Here is a 27653-nt window from a genome sequence, read left to right on the forward strand (position 1 = left end):
GAAAAAAAAAACATCAGCAAACGAACTTGTACTCGAGACGATACAATTTTCCCTCCGTTTCTATAGGATTTTCACGATTTTGGCTGATAAAACGCTTGTGCTACCATGTTTACGGTGGTCCCTTCGAGATTCGCTGGACTGAAAATCGAAGACGATGACGATGGGTTTAGGAAACCGAAGCAAAAATCCAAAGCCACTGCAAACACCAAACCCAAACAAACTGCAGGGAAAAACTCAACTACACAACAAACAACACCTCAACAGCAAACGAAAAAACCTAAACCAGTAAGTTTGTGTGCTTCTTTTACTTAGGCTAGGCTTAATTCTCTAAAACTCTTTCATTCGTAGAAACCACAAAAGGCTAAACCTTCGAACGATACAATACAGGAGGAGCAGTGGTCCAAATGGCAGCAGAAGGACACGGAACTGGTAGAGAAATCGTACATGAGCGATCTCGAGCAAGCGCTACTCCTTTCCAAGCTTGATTTCGAAGCAAACAAAACAAAGTATAATCAGTTGGAACGAGAATCGAAACAGTCAGCAGCCAAAGACAAAAAACCAAAAACACTATCCTTACAAGAATTCCAAGAGAAAGTCAGCAAGGAGTTGAATGAAAAGCAGCTTCAGAAAAAGCGCCAACAGGAGGAGGCAGAGTATAATAGAAATTACACGTTCTTCGAACAAATCGATCTCGAAACTAAACAAATACTCAACAAGGAGCAGATGAAAACGCTGTTACAACAAAACAATTCCAAATCGGCACACGGCAAAGAATCTCCAAAGAAGGATAGCTCCCCGGCGGCGGAACCATGTCTCAGCGAATTAGATCTGCTTAAAGTTGAAAATTTGAACTTAAAGGAAGAAATTGCGCTTCTCCGTGATCGATACAGAAAGGTAATTGCAATGCTGAAGAATGGAGAAATGAAAGAGAAGACGGAGCTGATGATTGAAATCGAAAAGCTACGAAAGGTACAGGAAGATATGACGGTAGAGATGACCGCGCTGTACGGGCAGTTGGAACAAGCCAAGTCTCGCACGAATCAAGAGTCCAAGGGAAAGGAAAAACCGACCAATCGCGGAATACAACATTAGAACAACTATCTGTTTGATTGAAACAAAGAAGAGATTTCCCAATTTATGTCAGTATTCCATTGCATTTTCAAGAAGATCTCCAATGAAGAATTATGTCTGTAGCAATAAATTTTGAGTTTAATGTTCTTGTACTGAATAATAAATAAAATTCGTTTAATCAATTGATTTTTGTACTGTTTTATCAAAGACGGGGATCTGGTCACATATCAGTTGAAGGAGTTCTTAGCTGTGGAAATAGCTCTTTCATGAATTATTAAATAATCAGTCTCACGAAAGGCTTCTACTACAGTTGAAATCTTCACGAAAAAGAAGGCGAAGTTATCTAAAATTGTCATCAATTTCGGGGCCCTGTAAGAATGATAATGAAGAACATCACATGTTAGGTGATGGTGTATAGAATAGTCTTAAAGCCCTTTACTACCATTACCAAGTCTTTGAATAAATCTCTTTCAGATTCTAGAGAAGTTTCACCTTTGCCTTCTTTACGGATGTCGGTGTCGCACACCAATAGTGCTTCCCCCCTCCGTCAGAAGACTTAGGAGAAATCGTCACCGGCTATCCGGGCCCTATTTAACCAGCCCCACGGTTAAATATTTCTCCTGGCTAGTTGAGGAAAAAAAGGTCAACACTCCTTAGCGAAACCAGTGACTTCCGTCGTCTCAACGCGTTGTCCGATCTCCGGAGGGTTCATCATGTAATTAAGGTTCGCTCCCTGATATTGTATAAATAAATTGAGATGGAGTAATGGCGTTGATACGTCCGTCATATAAGACAATTTTGCCCGTGGTTTAAAGGACTCCAGCTAGTAAGTTGTCATACAACTAGGCAAGACTCCGTTTAAGAAAAATCAAATATCTCGCTATCTTCATGATTTCAAACAGCTGCTACCAATATCTTCATAGTCAATAAGGACTCATAATCCTCATCCGGTGAGTCTCATTTCAGCCAATATAACCTAACACGTGTGTGTGTGTATTGGTTCGATATCACCTGTTTACACATTCCTTTATTACCCTAGATCCAATGTCCCAATTTATGTTTTTCCTACGGATCAGCTCAAAAACTCCAACCACAGAAAACACACAATACACATTTTTTTCCTGAGCGGTGGGAATCAAAGCAGATTTCCCGTCCGTTGGTGGAAGGAGTGATAACAACAAAAAAAAAACCCTCTACGAAGATGATAAACTCTAACAATCCGCGAACAGTTCCTTTCCCAGCTTGGCCATACTGGGGGAGGGGAAGAAAAAAAAAAGAAGGAAACCCCATCACCACATCCACACAAACGCTCCATTCCAAGAGTGGAAAATGAGTGAAAATCTGTTGCTAGGCTTTAGATGAGATGGGGATTATTTCAATTCATACTGCGAACGTATGGCGCGCAGCTAGTGGAACTGCTTTCCGCTTGTTTCGTTATCATCGACCCCTTCCTTTTCCCATATCCACCTCCCACCGATAGGTGGTGGGGGGAGGGTGGTAAGTTGTCTCAACAATTGAAAACAGATGAAACCCGTAAGCCGCTTGGAATCGGAGGGGCAGAAGGAAAAAGGGGCGATTTTTTCGCTCTACACCCGGTACGTTCCTCCCAGGCCAGTCGGGGTGTTTTGTGTTGGCGTGCAGACAAAAACCTGTAACGCGTGCATGTGCGGTTTGTTTGCGCGTTCACAGAACGAGATTCAAATGATGGAAACACGTGGTTCGAAGGGAGGGTGAATGTGTATGGAGACAATGTTTACCTATGTTGGGGAGGAGGAGTAAGGATAAAAAGGATATTGGGAGTTTTTCTGTTGTTTTGTTGCTTCTCTTAGGCGGATGAAATCTCCACCCGTACCCCTGCACACCCCTGTACACACACACACACACACACACACACGCACACACAAACGCATGTAAGGTGGTGGTTGGTGGAGCTTATATGCTTTACGGTGAAGCACTCTTTTATCCTGATTCTATTCCATTAGCGATGGCGTTTGTTTGATTTAATCCTTCGTGTGGAAATTTATGTGCGGAAAAGTGATCTAGCTGGAGGAAAAAAAACTATATGCATTCAAGTGCGATTTTTTCTTCTTTTCAATTCCGCTGGGGAAAATCGATAGCACAAAGAACACCCAACAAACAATGAAGATAACACAAAAAAATCCATCGTGTATATTGGTTTCCAATTCTAATGATATGATTGAAATGAATCCGATTGGAGCTATTTTTCACACACATAAGCAAAAAAAAAAAATTAAAAATAGTCCGAATTCCATGAGCTAGAAAACAACGGCGGAAATAATTTTCTTCCGATGGTTTTTCACTTCAAAACGGGGTATCATCGTTTTATGATTTATGATGGAAAATGTGGTCCCACAATAGAGCTAGGCAAAGAGATGACAATAAGGACGATCCGGCCCATCCTTTGGAGGGAAATTCACGTTCACAGTTAACGAGCACTTATTCTGATTCGACAGCATAGGTAAGTGAAAAGGTATTATCCCCCAACGGAAGCACCATAATCGTCACCGCGGCCAACCACACCTTCCCCAACGTCTCTCTTATTGTCAACGATTGCAGATAAATGAGATGCGTTTTTTTTTTTTCGTCGCTGTTGCCTCCTTCAGGGAGACTCTACTCATCCATTTTCTTTCTTTGTTGATTTCCACCGAAAACTTTACCCAAGCGATGGTTTAGATTTGCCATCAATATTCGTGAGTTTCTTTTTCGTCCCTTGACTGATGAATGCCGCCTCAACGGTTGACGAGCGTTCGTCGTGTGGTGAGCAGAAAATGAGAAGAATCAATTTCAATCAAGTAATTTAAATTAATGGAAATGAGGCGCCAATTTCTGACTCTCTCTACCTGACGCTAACGGAGGATTTTGGCCATGAGTAGGAGGGACATTTTTTATGGAGTGTGACATTAAACAAAATAAAAAAAAGAGCGGCAAATGAATCTATTCCACATTTTGTCAGACGTTTTATTTGTTCTTTCTCACTGCGAGAAGTTGCGATGAATATTCATGATTCTCAAGGGGACAAAAAATCGCTTCATTTTCAACACTCTCAACACACCAACACGGGAGCCGGGAGGCTTTGCACGGTGTGTCCTTTTTCCGGGAAAGTGTTTTTTTTTTCCACTCGGCACATGACCGGTTGGGTGAGTGTGTTGCGTGTGTGTGTGTGTGTGTGTGTGTGTGTGTGTGTGTGTGTGTGTGTGTGAGCGGAAAAGTGCGAACCAAGTGACAGTTGTCGTCACGTGGACGGACATGGCTCCAAGAAGCTCCAAAAAGGGATGCTAGTGTGGAAAAACGAATGACACACCGGAACAAATGAGTCCAGCAGCGCTTGAGGGCAGGAAAACCCTCGTTGGAGGGGAAATAAAACAAAAAATGTTACCATTTGCATGAAACCACATCGCAATTGTGGCCATCGCATAACGATGTTGATGCCTTGACGATGAATTCCTCGACTGCTGGTGCAGTGGTTGTAGCAGTAGTCATCGTATCGCAAATGCCATCGGGAGCTAAGGCTGACTAGGGAAGTGAAGCATATTTTCCGAGCCAGAAACCAGAAATAGCCGAAATGGAGGAAGTTGTTAGCGTTGATTTTTTAATTTAAACTCGACGGAGTGTTCCCTTGGAAGCGGAAGCGTTAAAAATATTGTTTTAAAAGAAGTTTCTATAAATTATGTAAAAACAATGAAAAATTTAACAAACTCTTACTGAAGAAACGTTAAATGAAATTAAACGAAATTTGATACAAAAAAAAGGATTAAAAACAGAAAAATAGCCACAAAAATTCCATTTTGCTACAGTAGCAACCGTTCTGTTTGCCCAATTTTCATTCCTTCTCTTATTTGCATTGGCTTCAGCGGTTCCTCGTGCCCGACAAATCATAATGGGAGATTTGTAGCATGAAATTGTCCGCAAATTGCTTTTAGACGTGTAGACCCCGACCGCGCGCCGTGTAGTTGTTTTTTTTTTTTGTTTTCGTAGAAAAGCTAGAAAACCGCTCCGGTTATCATTTGCAAAAACAGAGCAAAGCGGAAAACACTCCGAAAGGTGCGCAAAAGAAACGGGCTACTTTGTGAAGAGCCAAACTGACAGTCGGTGGCGGGAAAACGTTTGTCTCGCTCGGCGATTTCCCACGTGTTTGCTGTAACACAACCATGCTGCTGCTTGGACGCACACATCAATCATGCATAATTGATTTAAAAAGAGGCCGAATCGAGAGACGCCTGAGCAAGATTAATTGAATGGCGTTGGATGGTGTGAAAAGCTTCGTCACCAAATTAAAAAGAAAAATGTGAATTGCAACGTTCAGATTCGAAATGAATTTTTCCGCACTGCTTTCACTCGCGGATGCGACAGGATAATCCCGTGCGTTTTGTTTACTTTTTTCCACTGTCCCGAATGAGTTTGTTTAATTTACTAGAAAACTTGCACCGATTGGTGAATCGAAGCACGGTAGTCCACCGAGAGATCGAGAATGGATGTAAATTTCGATTCCGAATGGTGTGGAAAGCGTTCGATCTCTCGGTGTGTGTGTGTCCAAAATTTACTGTCCACAACTCTTCGCTCTCCATACTCAATTGCCGTTCGACTCGAAGTACCAAAATTGTTTGTGCAGCTCGGTTGCATTGCACCAGACACAGGCAAATAAGAGTAAAAAACCAGCGAGTAGATTATTCGAAAACGGACTGTAAACTTGTCCTTTCCAGCAATTAACGGTTGAAAAAGGACACTCCACTCTACCCGGGCGTCACGTGCCATTGAGCAAAGGGGGAATTTATAGGCAAAACTGAGTATCAAAAACAACCACAACAAAAAAAAAAAAAAAACCATGACAAAATCCGCCCCAAAAGGAACCAACAGCGCTGCGAGTAATAAATCATTCCGTTGAGATGGTTGATTTACGTTGTCCGCCTTACCACGAGTCGCTGTGGCCACAACAAGCGGTGGAAGTAGAAGATGAAGAAAGTTGTCACTGCTGTTGCTGCTGATGCTGGTGGGTAATTTGACCGCTTGTTGTTGGCTGTCGGTTTAAAATTAGCGAATCCAATTGCGGTGTGAAAGCTAACAAATGAGTTCAGATTTTTTATTAAACTCGTGAAGGAAGGTTTAACATTTCCAGGCGATATCGTGTTCCAGAGTGGTACAAAGTTTGCTCTTATTTAAATTCTGCATCACAATCGAAAAGGATATGAAACACTCGCCGCTGAAATCAAGCCACTCCCATTAGAACACATTCTGATGGACATCTCTATCCCTGAAGCAATTTGCAAATCCACCGACCACCGACGAAAGCGCTCACACGTATAGATTCTCAGCTTCTCGTGCTCGTTATCATCGTTAGCGATCCTTCCGTTAGTTGCCGTTCCCTGTACGTCACCGGAACACACGGTTGTCGATTGTGATGGGCCTACTTCTTTTTTTCGTTGCGTCCCCGTTATAATCTCTCCAGTCCAAAACCCTCCGCCGATGCAACCAACGAACCATCCATCCATCCAGCCGTCTATTTTTCAAATTATGCACCTCATCCTTGCGCTCAAGTCGTATCGGTAACGGTGACAACACAACTGGCCAAAAAACAAGACACGAACACACACACAGGGTATCGCTAATGGAGGGCTAATGGTGGAAGACGATTGTTGAAGTTGTGAGTGAGCTGCCACCGAGCCATACCGATATGCACCGAGGGAGGGAGGGTTTTTGCTGGTCGAAGGCTCAACAAATCCCTCGAAGCAGAAGGGTTTGGCTGGTGATGTTTTGAATGAAAACCTGAAAGCATCCGGAACCGCAGATCCACTCGCAAGTGAATCTTTTTGGACGAAAAGTGCGTCCTCTCAAGAGTGTGCAAACTCCTAGAGGAAAGGAAAAAAAAAATCAAACACTTATGGGCGCTTGGAAATAGGCAGGTTTGGTTGGAAAATCTGCCATCAAACCGTTCGGCAGCAATTTATTCCTTGAAGAGATGGATGTGGAAAATTTCTGTCCGTCACTGTATTTCCATCTCCCAAGTGAAGTCATGGCATGCTGCTGCTGCTGCTGCTGCTGCTGCGGTTTCACCAGTTGCTGCTGTGTGCAGCACTGATTGTGTGTGTGTGTGCAGGGTGTCCCACAATGACGTTATTCTGCTCGGTTCGTCCTATTGTGTTCTGTACGCTGCCGTCGCCTCCGTTCGCCCATAATATCCCAAACACCTAGGAGCAAGGTGGAGGATGCAAATGCGCGCGCTATTCACGGGAAAATCTCTCAAAATATCTCCCACTCTTTCTCTCTCTCTCTCGCTCATTCACTCTTGGTTTGCGCTTGCCGTCCACGCGGTCGGAATACTTTATTTTCCTACGGTTCCTACGGCTTTGAGCTGTGGGTTAGAATGGTTCTCGTATTTTGCTCGGGATTTTAAAACGATTGGTACTGGGGGCGACGGTGAGGGGTAGATGAGGAGTGGGACGATCGGGAAGGAACGGGGGAAAATGCTGCGGTTTGTTTGCCGGTGTGATTTTCCTTCATCGCATCTCACCGGAACGGATCCCGCCAATCGGAACACCTCCCAACATCCTTCCTCCTTCCCATTACCCCTCCATACCAGCAGTGTGTGTGTGTGTGTGTGTGTGTGTGTGTGTGTGTGTGTGTGTGTGTGTGTGTGTGTGTGTGTGTGTGTGTGTGTGTGCGTTCCGCGCCAGTTTTCCACGGAAGGATAGCGAAAATGGATGGGAAAAGGAAGAGGGTGCGGTGGGATTGTGAGGCAGGATTTTACGTAAGTGGCAGCTCAGAGATTCATTCCGTTTTAAACCATCGGACGGGTCGGTCGGTCGGTCGGTCGGACGTAGGTCTTCGTAACGGTGCTGGAGACTTTGCTGATGGATTGTGATGTGATTTGAACGGTGGAATACGCGAGAAAACGTGATCGATTCCTGTGTCAGTGGGTGATGATCGCTTGCATTTGAGGGAAAACTTTTCCTCCGTGATGTTTGTGAATTTAAATTGTTTTTTTTTTTTATTGAGAAGTGAACTGTAGAAAAGTTATAAAACTCAAATTAAATTATTGTTTAGTACACATCGAGTCCCAATCGAGAGAGAGAGACCAGCCTAGTTTGATGTAAGTGGAATCATGTTTTGTAACCTTTTGTATCATAAAGAACAATCCACAATTCAGGCAACTAATGCCGGCTGATTGAACGCATTTTGGCAATTAATTGCATTCTTCGTAATTAAAGTGATTCTATACCAAAACATTAGAACTGTGCCGAAAATTTGACAAAAAAAAAACACACATCAGCATAATTATCGGACAATCTTTTGATAGCGGATCCAATTACCAGTCATCCAAAATGCAACCGATAAGCAGCAGCGTGAGCGTTTCTGTCCCGAACGAATTTCCTAATCGCGTAATTCGTTCACCCACCCCACACAACGGTGTATTGTTGTTGAATTTTAAAACAAAAAACAAAAAAAAAGGCACACACAATGACGCTAACTTCCCTTTCCCAATTATGAGCCAATAGGCTAACGGTTGAAGGGAGTGAGGCCTTCCATTGGCGCCTGTCGTTTGTATGTTAGTTCTGATTTATGGTTGAGCCACTAACATCAATATTCTCTTAATGGAAGGGTTAACACACATGAGCCATCCCGTTGACGTGTAGGGAGTCATGTTACCCTGAACGAAGCTTGCCAGCGGTGGCCTTGTGCCCTTGCTCCCATTTACTTCCCGTGGGTGGGTTATTGTGTGGGATGATGGGGCAGCGAGTCTTCTTACTGCGACTGAAACACGTGTTTTGCCAGCCACACACAACACACAACACTGCCCTGTTGGATGGGATATCCCTTTTTTGTGAGTTCAGTTAAGGATATTGCCATGGGAATCGGCAATTCAGGAGGTAAAATTGAGGGATTGATGGTTGTTTGGACGTTGAGTATGGTGTATAGATTGTCTACGGTCTAGGAAATCCTAAATTGAACTTTACTAAACTGATCTAAACGGGACTCTATGCTAAAAGTAATCTCTAAGTAGTGTTCAAGTTCTTATTACTCTTTAATATTTTTCTCTTTCATAAAACTGCTCTTTTTCTTCTTAAGAATCCAAAATCTAGATTTATAAAATTAAAAGTGTTAGCCAATGAAATAATCTCTAACATCTAACAGAACAATATTGCTAACTGCAATGGTTGTCATTCAATACTTTCAGGCTTTCATTCAATATTCAGATGGTATCATCGTAGAATGCAAAATTTATTCATGACATATTATTAGCTTACAACTTTGCTATGAATACTGACCAATATAATGCAAACATTTCTAGGCAAAATTATTGCAAAATGAATTGTTAAAAAATCGAAGCATGATTTTAGACAATTTTGTGTCTGTTAAGCAGCTTTCGAATTTGTTATTTTGTTCCGAATTCCTTTGTTACAATTATTCGTGGTTCCTTATTTGGAATTGAATGAATCAAGTATTAAAAAAGGATTTCAAATTATCCTTTTTTTAATTAAATGCCCCTGCAAAGCTGCAAATAATACAGCCAATAGTTCTGCGATGCGATGCGATGCAAAACTGTTCGGTCAATCTTGTTTTGCAGTCCATTTTGCAGACATTAACAGTCGAATGATTCTGATTTTGCTACTGAAAAAAAAAATCTTCTGTTACCTTTCCGACAGCTATCAATTCCTCATTATCATCAACATACATCGATGGTACATTTTAACCGTGTCTGTTTTAGCTGCTTTTTTGTGTCAGATGTAACCGACCAAGGGGAACGATTTGGAGTGTAATTGAATTTTATCCTTTCGCATAAATTTGTCACCGCAAGGACAAGTGTACTGTACATGGTTGCTGTGTATGTGTCCGCCAGAATGCCCACGTGTGTGTTTGTGTGTGAGTTTGCATGCATTATTCGGGGTTGAAAGTACGCGTCAATCACTTATTTATCACTGCGGCTACGGCGGTGACGAAAGGATGCGTCAAGTGAAGGCCATAAAAAGGGGTCGAATCTGGTCTGGCAATCTGTCCGAACAATGTTCTAGAGGACCGAGGGACGAAAAGCGTCCTGATGAGTGAACAGTTCAATTTTTAATCACTATCACTCGGAATCGAATAGAAGCGATCCGATACCAACCAAAAAAGGGGGAATGATGAATTCAGCATTCAAGTGTGGTTTTAAATTCGGTTGCTTAAGAGATGCCACAAAAAAGGGAAAAGCGGACAGCCAAAAAAAAAAAAAGATTCTAAAGATTTAAAATATCCCTCACAAAATATGGAAAGGAAAATGTCAAATGTGAGAACCCCTAATTGTGAATTGATTCCGTTCCGTTTCGCTCGGCGGACGATGACAAACAACCCAACGGCAACGACGACGACGACGACGAAGACAAGCTAGCCCGACAGTGGATGATATTTTCGCGAGTGTAGAAGGGTGATTTATGGGTGGAAAATTGTAAAGTTTTTTTTTTTTTTTACACTCCAGGACACCAATGCGTCACACCACAATTAAAGAAAATGAGCGAAAGCTGCTAAAGCCCTGCGGGAACACAGAAGTTGTGGAACTAAGCGTGGCATAAATTTATGATGATTAAAAAGGATTTCTGTTTTTCTTTTCCAACAAGGCGTGGAAAGGATTCAGTATGCTTCTTTATGCGTTTTTTTGTTTGTTTGCTGAGCTTCATTGTAAGATTGCAGATAAAACTTTCTTGCGAACAAGATACGCGAACGCAAAAATCCCTCGAACTGCAACGAACAAGTCTGGGAGTGAAGGATGGTCCACCGATTGCGACGCATTTTATTTCACTTTTATTGCAGTTGATGGTGTTTGTTTTTAGTGCACCGACAGCCCAAATATGTTCGGTGGAATATTCAAAAGTTTTGTGTTTTAATAGCTAAAGCGTATGAGCGAGCAAACAGCAGTTGCATATTTATGGCCCTCCGTCAGATCAAGTTTATCTTTAGCGTTTGTCGCAATTTTATTGTTAAATTTGAGAGTTTGTAAAATTCACTTTTAATATGCAAACAAAATCGTTTCGATCCAATTCAGCTCAGCTTATATTACTTGTGGGACACAGACACACATCTCAGCTCAGTACAGCATGCAGCACATGTGAAGCAGCACTTCACATGAAATGGGCAAATAATGGTTTATCGCCTTGGAAGATATTGCTCCACACGGGACTGAGAACATTCGGGATTGACAATAATCGAGACGGCACAAGACATCGGTACATCGGTAGAATTGTGTGTTCTAAATTGAATTCACCGGCCCAGGCATAGAAATCCATTCCATGAGGATGAGATGAAGACGTTATAGTTGAGTTTGCACAGTGTCCCTGCTTGTGATAGGAATTGTCTCCGTACAATGGGAACGCTCTGGGTGGGGATGAGTGAGTGTTTTCTTTACAATAAAATAGAAACCAAATAGACAGGTAGTTGGTAGATGGAGTGAGGAAATTTATTTTAAATTTCCATGCCACAAGAGCTCGGAATGGGAATGTCTTGGGTGTGAAGATAATGGGCTTTTGTGGTGTTGAGCCCACACAGAAGACAAGTGAGCTTCGTTGCTCGACCAAGCGACCATTGTTTTCATCGCCTCGAGGATGTCTGTGTCCGGTTCGGGGAGGTTTCTTTTTGGTTCTAATAATTCTAATCCCTTTTCTAACAACATCCCAACGAACAGACCAAATCTTGAGAGAAACCTTTCTGACGAGGACGAGATCTCTAATATGATAAATCTGTTTTCTACAATTATTTGGACAGTAGTCGCACGATGAGGAATTAATGTTTCCTCTTTAAAAATCCCCTTTAAAACATGTCTTCCGATTCAGATTTGTTTGCTGCAATTAAACCCAATCTGGTCCACCAATCTGGTATGAAAGACGCACTTTTTACGCCGTATCGTGATAAGAATGCGTCTCCTTAAATGCTTGTTGCAGCAGCTGAGGCGGAAATAATTAACTCCAAATTAACTCGAAACCACCAAACGACGGCTGCCATTGCACGTCGACGACGGCGGAAAATTCCCTCGCAAGTGGAAAGTCGGCAATGGTTGGGGGGCCACATCACCACCAGCACAAGTCCAAACAGTTTGTGAGAGGTTTTATTTTATTTTACTTCATTTTACGCTTTATCTTTGGGCTCATCATCAGCAACGCTTTTGGGCTAAGTAAATACGCGTCGCGGCACGTGGGGTTGACGCTTCGAAACTCGTGGCAAATTAAAATTAGCATTGCAAAACGGTTGCTTTGTCGGTTTGCGAGTGCCGTGTGCCGACGGGTGTCCTCTCTAAAGGACTCCTCATCCTTTTTCTTTTTGTTTTTTGTTTTGTTGTTGGCGAGGATGGAAAGAAACTTTTGTATTTTATTTACAACGTGCCGTGTAGAACGAGCTACCCAACAAAAGCCTTCCGAAGGTCCCACACCAAGTCGCTCGTGCTGCCGGAAAAGTAGTCGAGAGTAACAGCGGCTTCTGGTTGGACCGCAAAGCGAGAGTGACACTTTCTATGCTTGAGATTTTTTTGCTCGTATTTTCTTCAGCTACGATACGCCTCGGTATGCGCTGCTTTCACACTGCTGAGCTTAGTGTGCCTTAGTGCCGGTTCCATGGAGCACATCGTAAAAAGTAGGAGGAGAATAACCATTCGGAACCTCCTACTGACGATGGTAAAATGACGATTTATTCGTATCAGTAGTTTGAAGGACAGAATTTTTATACAACTCTTACTAGAATTTAATTTAAGCTAAAGGTAAATTAATCATCGTCGAGTTCGTGGACAAGGAACAGAAAACTCATTTACCAATTTAATTTAAATCGTTTCACCACCCTACGCCCCTCATCGTCTGCCACGAGTTAGACTCTTTCCTGTTTCCTGTGCTGTCAATCATAAAAATGCACCGGTTGTAGTTTTCCTGAGCATATATTGAATGTACTGGCCGGGATGGGATGAAAATTATCTTCCACCAGCGGCCAGGTACCAGGGACCGAGGAAGCATTTATTCATTTGCAAACCCATTGTTCTTTCATTCGAAGGGTTTGATGTACGAATGAAAGGATTGTGCAATGATAGAACTTTGCGCGATATCACCCGCCACATGTGTTCCGGTTCCGGTGGACTGTTCCTTCGTCTTTTATCTCAACACCATTCGTTCGGGTTCGACTGCGTGCGTTATATTTTATTCAAATGAAATGAAAACACACCCGGCCACAGTTGAGTGCTTTGATAAAATTGAAATCGCTCTCGGCAATCGATTGGTCATTTGAGCGATCTACTGCAAATCCTCAAAATAAGTATGTTTTGCATAATAAAAAACAAACTCCTTCTGTGGCTTATTTGATTCCAGATTTCAATCCACCGCAACATGACTGAAGAATTGCAGACCCAACAGCAGGCCCCGGCGGCTCCAATGCAACCACAGCCAAAGCAACGTCTCGGCCCACAAGACTATCGCAACTCAGAGCTAGTAACGAAATTGATGGCCGCCAATCCGCCTTATCTCTATTCACCGGCGGTTGGTCCGCACAATTTCTTCTTCAGCGAAATGCTTCGATCGTTGGTGGCCAACAAGCGGAACGAAAGTTTGCGCAACGCATCGGAACAACTGCACCATCATCAGCACCAGCAACAGCAGCCTACGCAACAACATCATCCCCAACAACAGCCACAGCAGTCAGTTCCACATCCGAACCATCTTACAAATCATTTGACATTGCAAGCGGCATCATCCCGTCGGCCTCGCAAACGCTCCTGGAGCCAGCATCGATACTATCCGGAAGCAATAAAAGAAGGCAAAGACGTCGATGACAAACTGCGGCCTACCCAGCCGGAGAAGCCTCTCGAGCTGACCAACAAACTGTCTGCTTTCAGTCGAAACATTTCCTCCACGGCACCGAAATATCCCGACGGACTCGAACCATCCGAAGGCTTCAAAGCACCAACGTTCCAGGAACGAAAATCGGACGACTCGAAACCACCGACGACTGCGGCTGGCGTTTCGGAAAAGTCTCCCATCAATAATACGACCCTCATTCAGGAACCACCGGCAGCTTCGATGCCCCCATCAGATCTCATACTCCCACCACCACCACCCGTCTGGTACCCACCGCTCTATCCACCGTACGGTATCGATCCGTTACATTTCTTCATTGATCTACGCGTCTCGGGACATATCTACGATCGCAAAAAAGAATCAAACTCATCGAACAGCTCCGATGATTCACTTCTGTCGGTCAAGCGCGAACACTCGAAGCTCATCGGCACGGGCAACGATCGACAAGGGTCAGCATTTAGCGTACCGAAGCCCCGAGAAACGGGGACGATTGGTGGTACCAGAACGACTCCGATTAATCTTGCCGCTCCCCAAGAGGACGGTGATGGTGTTACGGGAGAGGTTGGCTACGGGGGCAAAGAATCGACCGAACAACACACTCCACCGATGGGATCACTGTTCTTGGGCGATGTTACCGACCACAAGACGATGGAAGCGATCAAGAGCACCAACTATGTGCTGCAGAACCTTCCAAGGATTTATGGGGATTTGAACGGGAATCACAAGATCGCCGATCGATGCTTGACGGACGATGAGACGAATGGGAATATGAGCGATGAGCAGGAGCAGGACAGCAAATCCGTTGGATCGACGGATGATTTGATTGGGGATGACAGTAAATACAAAGACGTGGATTTGAATGTGATCTCCGACGAGGAATCTATTGCAGTCGATGAGAATTAAATAAAATTGAGGGAAAACAGAATGTTTAGTGAACGGTGGGGATGTGTTTAACGATTTAAATATCTCTGCTTCTGGTTGCATTATAGCTCTTATCGTACTATTCATAAATAAATTCAATGTATAGAGAACGCACATGACTCATCTTTTTTTTTTTTTCAACTGAAGGCTTCCAGGGCCAAGGAAATACTTTTATCATTATTTCTACACCATAAAAAGCACCAACTATGGAAGACAATGAATGTGAAACTGCTACATACCCTGGGTCCAAATGGTCATATCTGTTTTAAAAATAAATTTCTAGGTCTTGACGTTCGTTTACTCTTTCGTCTGGACTACATAATTGGGCAAGTTCCTTCAACAGAGGTTTGCCAAAGAAAACAAAATTTATTGGTTTATACTCTTTGCTTCTTCTTGGCTCAACGACCTTTTATAGGTCATAACGGCCATCCAATGGCTTACTAGACACGCAGATACCACGTAGTCCACACTGCGGTGGAACAAACCGGATGGGATTTGAACACCGGTCCTGCCCGCTGCGTCAAACCTCACCGACTGTTGCGTCTACCACAACCCTTACCCTTAAGAAATGTATCGCTAAATGTAAAAGGAAATTTAATACTTAGTATTTAAATCCTCAATAATGCGAAATAAAATATAAAACAGTTTCGACAAGCTTGAAAACATTCACCACGGTAATGATTTCAACAAGTACCAGGCTTCTCCATCACATTTTTAAATTTATACACCAAACTGGCAACACTGCTCCCATCCACAGTCGTCCAGTTTCGTTAAAGCTAGGGGTTGTTTTGACGTTTTCGTTAAAAGAAACAGCTACACCAACGCACCGAGTGGCGGGGGAAGCGACCAAGCAAGCGGAAAATTCAAAACAAATACACAACTACAGCGCACTCGCAACGCAAGTACAACACTCACGGTGCGGTCGCGCTTCGTTCGCGGCATTCACACGCGGATTGCATAGCAACGGACCTGGACGCACTACATTCAGTTGTCGTGACGCGGAGCGCGCATTTTGCAAAATTCCAGGAAGTACTTTTCGACCACCCACCACCCACCAGGACCAAGTGCATTCGTTCGTTTTTCGAAGTTTAGCTCTTGTAGTACGGTGCAAATATGACCAAACGTCCATTTACGGCCAAATTCCCGAAAACTCCCGAAAATGGTGATGAAGTGCTGATACGAGGCAAGCTGCACAACGATGCAAGAAGGTAAGTTTGTAAAGTGGGCCACAGTCGTGCGAGATCCTAGATAAGGGAGGAAAATTGCCTACCCCACCACATGCTCGCCCATTTTCTAATGACGGAAATAACTTTGCTTCCCTTTTTATTGCCGCCATTACGTCACGCGTGAATAGTTTTTCCGTGAATTTCTGCCTTCCGCGGCCACCCCATCAAACGGAGCACGATACACCGTCCTTCATTTTGTACCATTTTAAAACGATTTACGACGATGCAAGCAACGCCAGCCGAGTGGTGCAAAACTGGAAGAATCTTCACTGGCAGCAGGAGGAAGTGTTCGAGAACCGTTGGCACGTGGATCGAAGCAAAACATTTCGCGTAATATTCCGACTGCACGAAGACTGTATCAAGATGTTCGTTAACAGTGTGGACCATCCGCCGGACTATGAGTTTTCGGTACAGTTGCCGCTCGATCAGGTCGAATCGATCGAGCTGTGGGACGATGTGGAGAACGTGGAGGAGATATCATTCCGGTACGATAACAGAACCCGTAAGTCATGAGCTTTCGATCATACTTGAGCATTTGCATTTGACCCAGAGACTTTTACTTCGTTTGCAGCGTACTAACACAACGAATGATTGAGCGATCAACTTCACCTTCACGCCACACGAAGAACACCTGTTCTTCGATCGTGACCTAAAACTTCGATCATCTATCATCGCGCACGTATACTGCCACCGCCGAGTTTACTGCTAAGCTTCTGTGACATTACCATTCGGGCAGCTACTTCATTTACCGCGAATACAGGCCTTCTACCCGTCTAGTCATCAGGAACCATCCACACCACACAGTATTGCGAGCCAATCACATGAGAGCAGCTAATTTTGCAACGCACAGTCAGCAAGTGTTTAAGCGTCTTTCAGGTAACGACGACATACAGGAAGCATTACGTCTTGTTATCTACCTGTCAAAAGAGCACACCGTTCGGAATCAATCGTTGGTGCTATAGCGTTTACCTATAAGTATAGAAGTAAAGAAGCGTCGAATCGAACCGAGCGATGTTTGTATTTTATCAGCTGCTATCAGCTGCAGTTGACTTAAGCACGCTTATGCACGTCGTTTGTGCCTTTGTGTCTTAATGGCAATATAGGGGGAGGGAAAAGCAGATTATTTGGTAACAAATGCCTTTTAATGATAAATAAAAGTTAATGTTCTTTCTGTCACTAATTCGACACCTGCTGCTAGTTAACGTTGCTTGGGGAACTTTGGATTTATTTTAAGTACCTACCGGTTAAACGATTACTATTTTCTCAGAACAGCTGTGCGATCAGATCCCGATAGTACTGCACTTGCTTGTGCTCCAGCGTGCGTCGATTTAACGAAAACATTACCGGGCAGTCCAGCGAACTGCAGGCCGTTTCAAACGTACGCTGACAGCACGATCGGCACATCTGCGTAGAAAGGAGAGAAAGATCAGCAATATACATATATTCTTGATAATCTAAACAAACATCCTAAACTGACCTTCTCCGTGAGCTCAAGTTTCCGTTCCAGTTTGTTTACTTTGTTCATCACATGCACCAACGCTCGTTGAGGTTTCTGGCGGCAGTCTCTGCATACTCCCTGTTGCGTCTGTTTGCCGCAGTCCACGATGCAGTTTGTGGTCGAAAAGTACTGTGAGATAGTAACTTTTTTATGCATTTGTTGATCGGACGCATTCCTTATCGGTGGCTTGTTGGTCGACGCAACACAACCGCCACCTCCAATTCCACCGGTATTGTGTAACATAAGCGTCTTGCGAGGCAGCTCATTGTACCACTGGTTTACGTCCGCGCCGATTAGCAGAAGACATCGGTTCAGGGGTGGAATAATAGCCTTCGTAATGTAGTAATTGGCATTAATTTTGAGACCTTCGTTCGAGAGCAGTTCATCCGGACTTCGCACCAGACGAATGAGGGGCACGAGGGGTGGACCACTGACAATCACGTACGGTACCCGTTGCCCTTGACGAGGTTCACGGCGTGGATCGGTTAGCTTCCATTTTCTGCAAGGGAAGCGTGGATGAAAATGTGCTATTTTTAAGGAAACAACTAATCAACTACCTCGTCAGTTCTAGGGCTGGTACGCACGCCCCCGGTTTGTAACCGCTTTCGCCCCGGAATTCCTTCGCAAATATAAAGTCCTGCAGGTTGACGCGTCCCTCGAGAATTTTCGTAAACTGTCGACAAGTGTACTGCCGCACCTTCGACACGTCGCACGTTTCGAACAGTATGCGCAACACCTTCTCGAGCATCTTTGCCACAACGGGACATCCATCGCGGCGGACCGTTTCGATACCTTTCGCTTCGTACACCGGTTTCTCTTGATCTGCCGATTCGTACATGTATCCCACGTAGCGTTTCTTCGTCTGTGGATGAACGATCAATTGCAATCAGTTCATTGATAAGTCCTTCGAAAACAAAACTCAAGATACAGTGCAACACGTGTGGATAAGGCCACTTGTCGCACTGAAGCGCCGGCTATAAATATGGCGAGCAGATTTGTTTTTGTGATTCGTTTCGATAGCACAACGATGAGCCGATTACTTTTTATTATCATTCCAACCATCATCACACTCGGACACTCGATCCGTCCGCCCATTATAGAGGGAACGGAAGCGAATCTACACGAGTTCCCGTATCAGGTTTCTTTACAGTGGAACTTTAACAATGGTTCCCGTCCAAAGCATTTCTGCTCCGGTTCGATCCTGAACCGTGAATGGATTCTAACGGCAGCTCACTGTATGGAGGATCTCGCCCCTGACGGATGGTTCGAAATCGTCGCCGGTGTGAACAACATCGCCCAAGAAGAATCCGGAGCACAGAGACGAAATGTGACGCGGTTCGTTAAGCATCCGTCGTACAATGAAGTTACGGTTAAAAATGATATCGCAGTGGTAAGTGGAATGGGAACTGAGTGGCAAGGAATAAAAAATCATAGAAAAAAAACATCTTTTTTGCAGATTTTCCTCTCGGAACCTTTGCACTTGAACCGCAACATTAGAACAATGAGACTGGCAACGAGCGACACAGTTATCTTGCAGACGCACGCAAAGTTTGCCGGTTGGGGTTCGATTTCTAAAACCATGGTCGACATTTATCCAGATCAGCTGATGGTAAAAGACCCAAAACATCAACGTATTGAAAACCCGTCCCTAACACATGATTTTATACACTTGCAGAAAGTTACGATGCCTCTTCGCACGCTGGAAGAATGTGAATGGAATGGGAGAATCGATAGGAGTCAGGTTTGTGCCGGTGGATTTCGGAATGTTTCCGCGTGTACTGCGGATTCGGGCGGCCCACTAACGGTAACCATGGACGGTGAGGAGGTTCAGATTGGCGTCGCTTCTTTCGGCGAAAAACCGTGCCTGGCGACGTACCCGATCGTATTTACGAGTGTTGTACACTTTTACGAATGGATACAAAGTGCGATCGTAGATAATTGAATAAAAAAATGTTTTTCAAAAAGAACATCTAGTAAAGTTTTACTTACCTGCAGTATCGATGGTTGGTAGACTTTCTCTAGCTTCAGTTTGACTGGTGGTGGATTTTCTTTCGTAACCGCTTCAGCTATTTCGGCACCAATTTTGAACGCATCCGCCTTGCTTCGTCCCGGACACAGCACAAATAGTGAGTCAGTATCGCCGTACACTACCTTTGCTCCCCAGCGTTCCGTTGACTCGACCAACTTGATCGCTCGCTCGAGCGTTTCTCGTCCCTTCGCCACGACACTGTCGCCAATTTCGACGCACGGCATGCGTCCGCTAAAGTTGGCTGCCGTGTAGCCGTACGTCACGTTCGCGATCAACTTCAGCCCGAGCTGACGCGAATGAAGCACCCGTTGCAGGGCGGTGTTGTCCTTATGAAGCTTCATCGATTTTTTCACCATCAGACGAGTGTTGAGGATTTCGCTCAACATCCGAGGGAGTACTCCCTCGCGTACCCGTTTCTTTACAAACGCAATGCCACAAGGAGAAAAGGTGACAAGATTCTTATCCAGCAGTGCCTTCAGCATCTTTGGAGGAACACGTAGTTGCGATGCGCCGAACTCAAACGACGTTGTGTCCCTAAGGAACGATGAAGCGTTAGCTATCCGGAGGCAAACAGACGCACCGTGATACACGTGATGTTTCATACTTACTCTCCTAAGTGCTCGATACGACCCAAACAGGTCGAAAAGCAATAGTTGTAGGCAATGATAATGCTCGGATACAGACTTTGGAAATCCAGCACAATCATCGGATCGGCGTAGAAGCGCGAATTTGGCTCCAGGATCAGTGGCAAGTACTCCGGTGCACGCATGTGCGCTCGCTGCTGGATACTGGGCGAAACGGATACAAAGTTTTTCGGTTTGGCGATGCGCAACATCATGCTTTCCACGCGAAACTGAGACCCACGGGACAGTACCTCGTAGAACTGTATGCCGAACAGTTTGGCCAGCTCGGCGGTTCGGCTAATCAGATCGAGCTGATTCAGTATGTCAAAGTTTCCGTTCACACGCTCCAGGTAGTACTCTAGCACTATCCAGCGGCTGTACGATTTGTTCCACAAACGGGTCAACTGTCGGTAGGAATGGTTCGGTACACGGCGATGCAACACGTGGTACACAACGTTTTCGAACGTGTACGACGTGAGAGCAATCTCGTGCCGCATCAGACGCCAAATATCCAGTAGTATACGGCCAGGAATCTTTAGGCCCGCACTGTAATCATGCATCTCTAGCAGTTCCCGCTGTTCCTCTTCCGTCACATGCACCTTGTCCACGGACGGGACGCGGGAAAGCTTCTTCATTAGATTAATTTCTAGCGCGTAGCCACGCTCGATTACGTAGCCCCAGGATACGGATTCGATCTCGTACCCGGTAAATATGTCCGGATCCCAGAAGGAAATGAGCAGTAGAAACTTTTCGTACAGTTCCAGTTCTCCGGACACAGTAACGACGTCCGCCACATTTGGCGATTGGTTGTACTTGAAGCACATCTTACCATCGCCAGCTTCGCTCGCTGCACACGATAGCTGCGCTTGGTCGCGATTCAGTATGATGCCACAGACGGACGATGCCTTCGGATGGTCCGAAGGAACGTCGTTATGGATGCGGTAGAAAATCGCTGCAATAGGATCAGTGCCCGGATTTGGCCGCAAGTCGCCCCGAGTATTCACATGCACTTCGATCGACATTATTGTCAGATAATTGTACTGAAAACGTTCCAGAAAGAAGAAAGCATCATTAGAATGTCATCATAAACTGCACCAACGAATCGCGAACGTAGAATTCAACGTGTCACCACTTTCTTTTATCCATAGGAAATGTTTTCGAAACTAAAGAGAAACTTGCGGAATCTGCTAGAGAGAAGGAGAAAACGTTGGAAAGCGACAATCACAAAACGCCCCATAGTTATCATATTCAAATCACAAAATGTATGTAAAAACAAAAGACAAATAAGCACAAACGAAAAACCAAAGCCATTATACCCTCAAAGCTGTACCAAAAACGTGACAATAGTTCAGAAAGCACACAAATAACCCAGTAGCATCAATTGATAGATAAGGACGATGATTAAGCCTCCGTGGATATTCCCAGCGCTCGTGAATGTTGTTAAAATAGGTGTCTTGAGTAGAGAAGGGCTTTTCTCAAGATGATCTCGAATCCTTTAACCAGTTTGAAACAAAACACTTGACAATGCCACTGATGGACACACGAACGTTAGCGTCATCGCCGGGGAAAGCCACGTGGTGCTTGCACAGAAAATGAGAGTGGTAGTTTTATCTCTTGAATTCCTTACGCCTCTTCAGGCGTATGTCCCAGCAGAGTATTCTCGGGTTGTAGGTATGAACTGGTATAAATAATCTACCAGCTTTACTGGATCCATCAGTTCAACGATTCGGCTCAAATCGATTCGACACCCAGCAGCAGTAGCAGCAAGGCACGCAACAATGGCAACAGTACTTCGTCTAGCAATCGCACTTACGTTGGCGGCGGCTCTGGTCGCAGCAAAACCATCGCGACCGAAGATTGTCGGTGGCGAGGTAGCGATCCCGCACGAGTTTCCCTATCAGATCTCGCTGCAGTGGAACTTCAACCAGGAAGGCGAGGAACCATTCCACTTCTGCGGTGGTTCGCTGATTGCGGCCCGGTTCGTACTGACTGCTGCCCATTGCGTACCGAGCGCTATTTCTCCCGACGGTTTCGCTGAAGCCGTTGCCGGAGAGCACGATTTCAGCCAGTTCGATGCAGCGGTACAGCGTCGTCGTATTGTTGAGACGTATGTGCACGAGGACTACGCTGGAGGAGTTGGACCCAACGACATTGCTGTGTTCCGCGTCGATCAGCCGTTCAAACTGAATCGTAAGGTGCAGCTGGTCCGCTTGCCGGAACCGAACGCAATGCCGACGGGCGTCTGCACCATCAGCGGTTGGGGATCGACCTCCTTCACGCCGTTCCCGTCCTACCCGGATACTCTGATGGTAAGTTCAGCGAAGCATTCTTAGTCGCCATTCGGCAAAATACGATATTTAAATCTCGTCTGGTTTGATCGCTCTTTACAGAAAACCACTCTGCCCATCATGGATCTGGACGTGTGCCGTGAAATTTACCAAACGGAACTGATCGAGGACAGTAACATCTGCGCCGGTACGATGGAAGGTAGCTCGAGCGTCTGCTCGGGAGACTCTGGCGGCCCGTTGGTGCAAACTGACGACGAGATCGTGCAGGTCGGCATCGTTTCCTGGGGAGGCATTCCGTGCGGTGGTTACAGAAACCCGGGAGTGTTCGTTCGTGTTTCGTACTTTATTGACTGGATCAATGATAAACTCAACAACTAAATTACAATGTTTGTATTTGACGACGATGAGCGTTACAGTGCGTGGAATAAAGGCTTGAAATGAAGAATTAATCTATCTGGCGGTACCGTTCCCTCGTCTACAGTTAATCCTGGCATTAGGCTAAAATCAACACATCTGTACAATGTGGACAAACAGGTTAATACATTTGGTACACCAAAAAACTCACATACATACAAAAACAAAAATACATTTAAAACAATGAAGCACCACCGGTCGCGATCGCTTGATGCAGCATTACAAGTCGATTCAACTTACCTCACACTTGGCTTTGGCGTCCTGCAAGTTTTCGAACCCCACCTTGTACCCGAACGTGTTGTCGACTGGTGTGGCCGTCGAGATGTCGGCATTGCTTTGTTCAATTATGTCCGATTGATCCGACGCGCCTATTCTGGGCGAAGGTGCGGGATTTTCCTGACCTAGTTGTACTTGTTCCTGCAAAATAATACCCAACACTAGTATCAGTTTGTGTTCGACAGCAATGCGCAATCGTTTCGAATCTTTATTTACCGACCTCCTGGGACATTTCGACATCATCTTCCGCGACATCTTCCAAAGTTGGAGGTTTGTTAAATTGGGAAGTCACACTATCCACTTCCATATTCTTGGAACCATTAGTCGTCCCGTTTGTGTCCTTATCGTCCGTTGCGTTTACACAGTTCTTTGTCATGGTTTGCGAAGCTAGGTTTTTTGCGCCTGTTCCATTGGTGGTCACTTCGCTTTGTCCCACCAACACGCTAAGATTGAGTGAAGATTCAATGTCAATCTTTGTTGGTGGTAGGCTGGTCGGTTGAGCAGCACCAACATCCTCCAGTGCCATGATCGTTTCCGCCGTCTTCACCTTTATAGGACTGTCCGATTCAATGGTCACGATTGGTTCATCGTCCTGCCGCTGTCGACATCGGTTATCAATCCAAGCGATCGCTTCGACACGATTTGGTGGAAGTTCTGCTGGGCTAATCACGACAGACCCTTCCGAGGCTAGCAACTCTTTCATTCGATCGGAATTGGGACCAGTCTGTCCGATCGGTCCTATCACGTCGTCGATGTTTTTCCCGAACGTACGCTGCAGATTATCGTACCGTACTTGCTTCAGCGATCCGAGACCTGCAATCGTGCTGGTAAATTCTTCCTGATCGTTCAAACTATTGCCCGCTATGTTTAAAACCGTATGACCGACTTCTTTCCGACCCGTTACATCGGCCGGATCGCTATAGAACGGTGTCGGATTGACGATGGCAGGAATTTCAAACTCATCTATTGCCCGCTGTGCATCCTGACGGGTTGGTGCCGGCGCAGCCAACGATATGGTGACGGGTTGATTGTCCTCAGCCGCGTTTCCTTTGTCCGTTGGTTCAGCAAGGCAGCTATCGTCGGAATCGGTGACTATTTCGTCCAGCTCACACACAAGCGTTCGTTCGCAGAAACTTTCTATGTTCGGATTATCTTCTTCCGATTCTACAGTTTCTACTGGATTATTCGTGGCTTTAGGTTGCTGCTGTTGCTCGTCCGGGCCTTCGTCCATCAGTTCAACAACTCCATCCAGTTGTGTGCTGATGTTCACAGTCGGCTCAGTCTGTTTCTGGCTCTCGTCATCCGATAAATCGATCGTAGCTAGCAAAGCGCCATCATTCTTCTCGAACAGACCCGCGATGGCAGTTTCTTCCAATAGACTTGGTGTGATCATCTGTATATCGTCGCAATCATCATCCGAAATAGATATTTCTGCGTCCAGGTGTGTGGTTTTATCTTCCGCTGATTTTTCCACGTTCTGGCCATTCGAAGCGTTGGTGAGTTCGTTATCCGTATCGCAATGATCGCTGTTGGTTGGCAACGAAAATTCTACATCCATTCCATCGCTTTCCACCGTTTGTTCGCTTTGCTGTTGGGGTGGAGTTGTAACAGCGTCCGAACTTGAATCTGAATCAGTTGTTGGAGCACCTTTTTCTTTAGATTCAGTTGATTGTGTGGCAACTTCGACCGTTGGGGATGACCGAGTCGAATTTTGTTCCTCAGAAGCTTCTGCAACGCCAGCCTTGTCAGTTGGCTGGTCATCATCTTCGGGACGCGCCTTGCCTGGCGATGAATATACGTCCAATGACAGTTCGCTATTGACAGCCACCTTTTCGTTTAGGAGCAACGGTTTAATCAGCACTTTTGGAGAAAGGCGTACGATGTTTCTAAATCTTTCCGAAAGGATCAGCTCGATCTGTTGCTCGTCATCCAGCTTCATCATCTTCGGCTTTGGCTGGCCTTTCCCGTAGGAGGACGAACTTTTTCGCCGCACGCGCTCTGATTTCGGTGTGGAAGGACCTTCCATCGGATCGTAATTGTGGACCAGGTCGTACGTTCGAGCCAGTTCGTATCGATCACTCGTGTTGGCGTTTGGACGCGCTGTACGGCTTGTATTGTAAGCGGATGGATCCAATTTCGTTACGCTGCAAATGGGACCAAACTTTAACAATACTGCGAATAATGTGCCTCTACTGTTGATGCTTACCACACGTGAAGGTTTCTTATCGTTTTGGGGAATTCACCAGATTTTGGGGATGTACCAGACTTCGGCGAGGTACGATTTCGGTTTGTGTGCAGAATAGATTTCTTAATCAGCCCCAATTTCGGAATCCTAAAAATGCAAGAGAAAAGCGTTTTAGAAACAGAACCAGAATTCAAAAGATGAGTTGTTTTACCTTATTTCAAATGGCTTCAGTGTGTTCGGTGACGATTCTTCAAACTCCTTCAGTACACGCTTGGCACGTTCATTACTCTTTTCCTCTGGGGACACGGCGAACGTAACTCTACGCGGCGTCACAGATTTTCTCGCCAAAGGTTGAGTTAAATCAATGCATATTTTTTTAGCCGCTGAGCTGGTGGGCGATGGCGTCGCCTGTCTAGCCAGTCTAGATCGCTTAGAAGAGCTGGGCTTGAAGGAATCATCGTTACCGTCTAACTGTGGGATGAGCCCTCCGGACAACAGGTCGTCGTCGCAGTCGCTGAAGAATTTGTTTGTTTCGGCCACAAGTGCACTGCCTCCGGCGCACGATTGCTTTTGAGAAAAGTCTAACAGAAATTCATCATCCGAATCAAAGCTAACATCATCCGGATCTAGCGTACGCTGCTCTACCGCATCAGACATAAAACAAATTGCCTCCAGATCTCCGTACATGGAAGCGTTTAGCTTTTTGTTAGCTTGTGATAAGTTCAAGCTGGCTTGAATGATGATGCGATTACTTTCGCCCGACTGCTGGGTCAATGGTGCCAACAGACAGTCGCTCTCAATGTTGTTCGATTCCTGCTCTTCGAGGTTTCGCATAATTTCCAACATGTTGTAATCCTCCTCTCCGAGCGTTGCATCCGGATTCTGTGACATGGATATGATTTTCTCCTCATCGACCATCACCGCCGAAGCATCGAAATGATAGCTTATTTGAGAATCGTACAAACTCTCATTGCTGTGTCCAGCACTGGGATGTGCGTGATTCTCTATGTGTGATGCGTCCAACAACATGTCGCCTTCGGCTGCCTCTGATGGATAGGCCGAGATGGGCTGCTTACGTTGATTCTCCAAAGCAGAGCTGGGAGTTTGGTCCTTCGACTGAAGCTTTGCCAGCAGCCGTGCTCGGTAGAATCGATCACTTTCAGTGACTACTTCTTGCACTAGTCCACTGTCCTGTGAAAGATTCATGCGCTCCGGTTGGTCCAAACCGAGTAAAAAGCGTCGTGTTTGTTCGTCCTTCCAGATGGAAGCAATGCCCGGGTTAGCAAATTCTCCGCTGTCCTTGTCCTTGTCTTCAGGCTCTCGATTCAGAATGTCCGATGCACGCACGTCTATCTCGTACTCGGACGTGGACATTTTCGGTGGAATATTGCTATCGGTGTCGGCATCATTCGTTCGCTGACGTAGACCTTTCGTGTTTAGTTCCAAAAAACTCATCCCGTAAAGATTGTAGTCGATGAAGAACTGCAGAATGTACGGTATGTGGGTTTCGTGAACCTGATACGCTCCCGAAAGGATCGTTCCGTTCATCAGCAATTGAGTGGCATTGCGAACCAGATACGGATTGTACATGTAGATCTTGAAATAGTGATGCGGATTACGATGATAGCCGTAGATGGGACTGCAAAGGAGAGAAGGATGATTAGAGATACATGTAAATCTCTGCACAGAAGCAGAGCAGTACCGGTACTTACATTCCTTTCACCAACACTATCTTGAAGATGTGTTTCGCTTGGGATGAGGAGCGTCCAAGCGAAACGTTTAAACCTTTGTCAAGAGCGCAGGCAAGCTGGTAGATCTTTTGGTCCAGTGCCAGCTTGTCGGCAATGGAACCATCGTAGGGGATGTAAAAGTATGGAAACACCCCATGGATGTGGACGCAGCTATGCGCGCCTTCCGAGTTTGAGCCAAACAAGCGTATGACCGGCACTTGCTTTATTTCCGCACCACGGAAATCAGAATAGCACGCATCAAATTGTGCATCCGGTTTGCTCATGTAATGATCCACACTCACGATGCGAATCAGCGTTTGATTTTTATGCTGCACCATCTCGAAACACAAAATACCTATACTGTGGCGTCCAATAACATAACCTTAGTTTTCGGTACGCTACTTTTTGAGCGGCAATCTTTTCACGCTCAGCGATTGGGACGATTCTTCAACAATTCTTCGCAAACAAAAACATCTCTATGCGAGGAACCAAGCGCTATACACTAAATGCACTAATTTCTTGCAACAATTACTTTTTCCGCCCTAATTACAGTGGCTAATTCACATAATACTGATAGACG

General features: G+C 45.1%; 6 protein-coding genes across 6 annotated transcripts; 5 read left to right on the forward strand and 1 right to left on the reverse strand.

Annotated features, from left to right (window-relative positions):
* The first annotated feature begins 75 nt into the window (after positions 1–75).
* LOC126559956 (G kinase-anchoring protein 1-like) lies at positions 76–1092 on the forward strand. The gene is made up of 2 exons (XM_050216117.1): positions 76–285; positions 349–1092. Exons 1-2 carry the CDS (start codon positions 106–108, stop codon positions 1090–1092), a joined length of 924 nt encoding a protein of 307 aa, XP_050072074.1. The 5' UTR covers positions 76–105.
* Positions 1093–13415: 12323 nt separating this feature from the next.
* Positions 13416–14797, forward strand: LOC126557964 (uncharacterized). Its single transcript, XM_050213893.1, has one exon. It carries the CDS (start codon positions 13416–13418, stop codon positions 14784–14786), a length of 1371 nt encoding a protein of 456 aa, XP_050069850.1. The 3' UTR covers positions 14787–14797.
* Positions 14798–15897: 1100 nt separating this feature from the next.
* On the forward strand, positions 15898–16544 carry LOC126559289 (uncharacterized). The gene is made up of 2 exons (XM_050215421.1): positions 15898–16012; positions 16159–16544. The coding sequence occupies exons 1-2, from the start codon at positions 15918–15920 to the stop codon at positions 16541–16543; spliced, it is 480 nt and encodes a 159-aa protein (XP_050071378.1). The 5' UTR covers positions 15898–15917; the 3' UTR covers position 16544.
* A 734-nt stretch (positions 16545–17278) lies between these two features.
* LOC126559627 (DNA polymerase zeta catalytic subunit) lies at positions 17279–27499 on the reverse strand. Its single transcript, XM_050215796.1, has 10 exons — positions 27056–27499; positions 25555–26982; positions 25365–25490; positions 23379–25302; positions 23123–23299; positions 20166–21220; positions 19518–20091; positions 18086–18390; positions 17508–18027; positions 17279–17434 (listed from the first exon to the last, which is right to left on the reverse strand). Exons 1-10 carry the CDS (start codon positions 27409–27411, stop codon positions 17294–17296), a joined length of 6606 nt encoding a protein of 2201 aa, XP_050071753.1. The 5' UTR covers positions 27412–27499; the 3' UTR covers positions 17279–17293.
* LOC126558827 (chymotrypsin BI-like) lies at positions 18556–19478 on the forward strand. The gene is made up of 3 exons (XM_050214902.1): positions 18556–18918; positions 18985–19137; positions 19204–19478. The coding sequence occupies exons 1-3, from the start codon at positions 18556–18558 to the stop codon at positions 19468–19470; spliced, it is 783 nt and encodes a 260-aa protein (XP_050070859.1). The 3' UTR covers positions 19471–19478.
* LOC126558789 (trypsin-1-like) lies at positions 21876–22917 on the forward strand. The gene is made up of 2 exons (XM_050214857.1): positions 21876–22489; positions 22571–22917. The coding sequence occupies exons 1-2, from the start codon at positions 21959–21961 to the stop codon at positions 22844–22846; spliced, it is 807 nt and encodes a 268-aa protein (XP_050070814.1). The 5' UTR covers positions 21876–21958; the 3' UTR covers positions 22847–22917.
* Positions 27500–27653: the final 154 nt, after the last annotated feature.

The sequence above is a fragment of the Anopheles maculipalpis genome, chromosome 2RL (assembly GCF_943734695.1).
Source record: "Anopheles maculipalpis chromosome 2RL, idAnoMacuDA_375_x, whole genome shotgun sequence".
Lineage (NCBI taxonomy): Eukaryota > Metazoa > Arthropoda > Insecta > Diptera > Culicidae > Anopheles > Anopheles maculipalpis.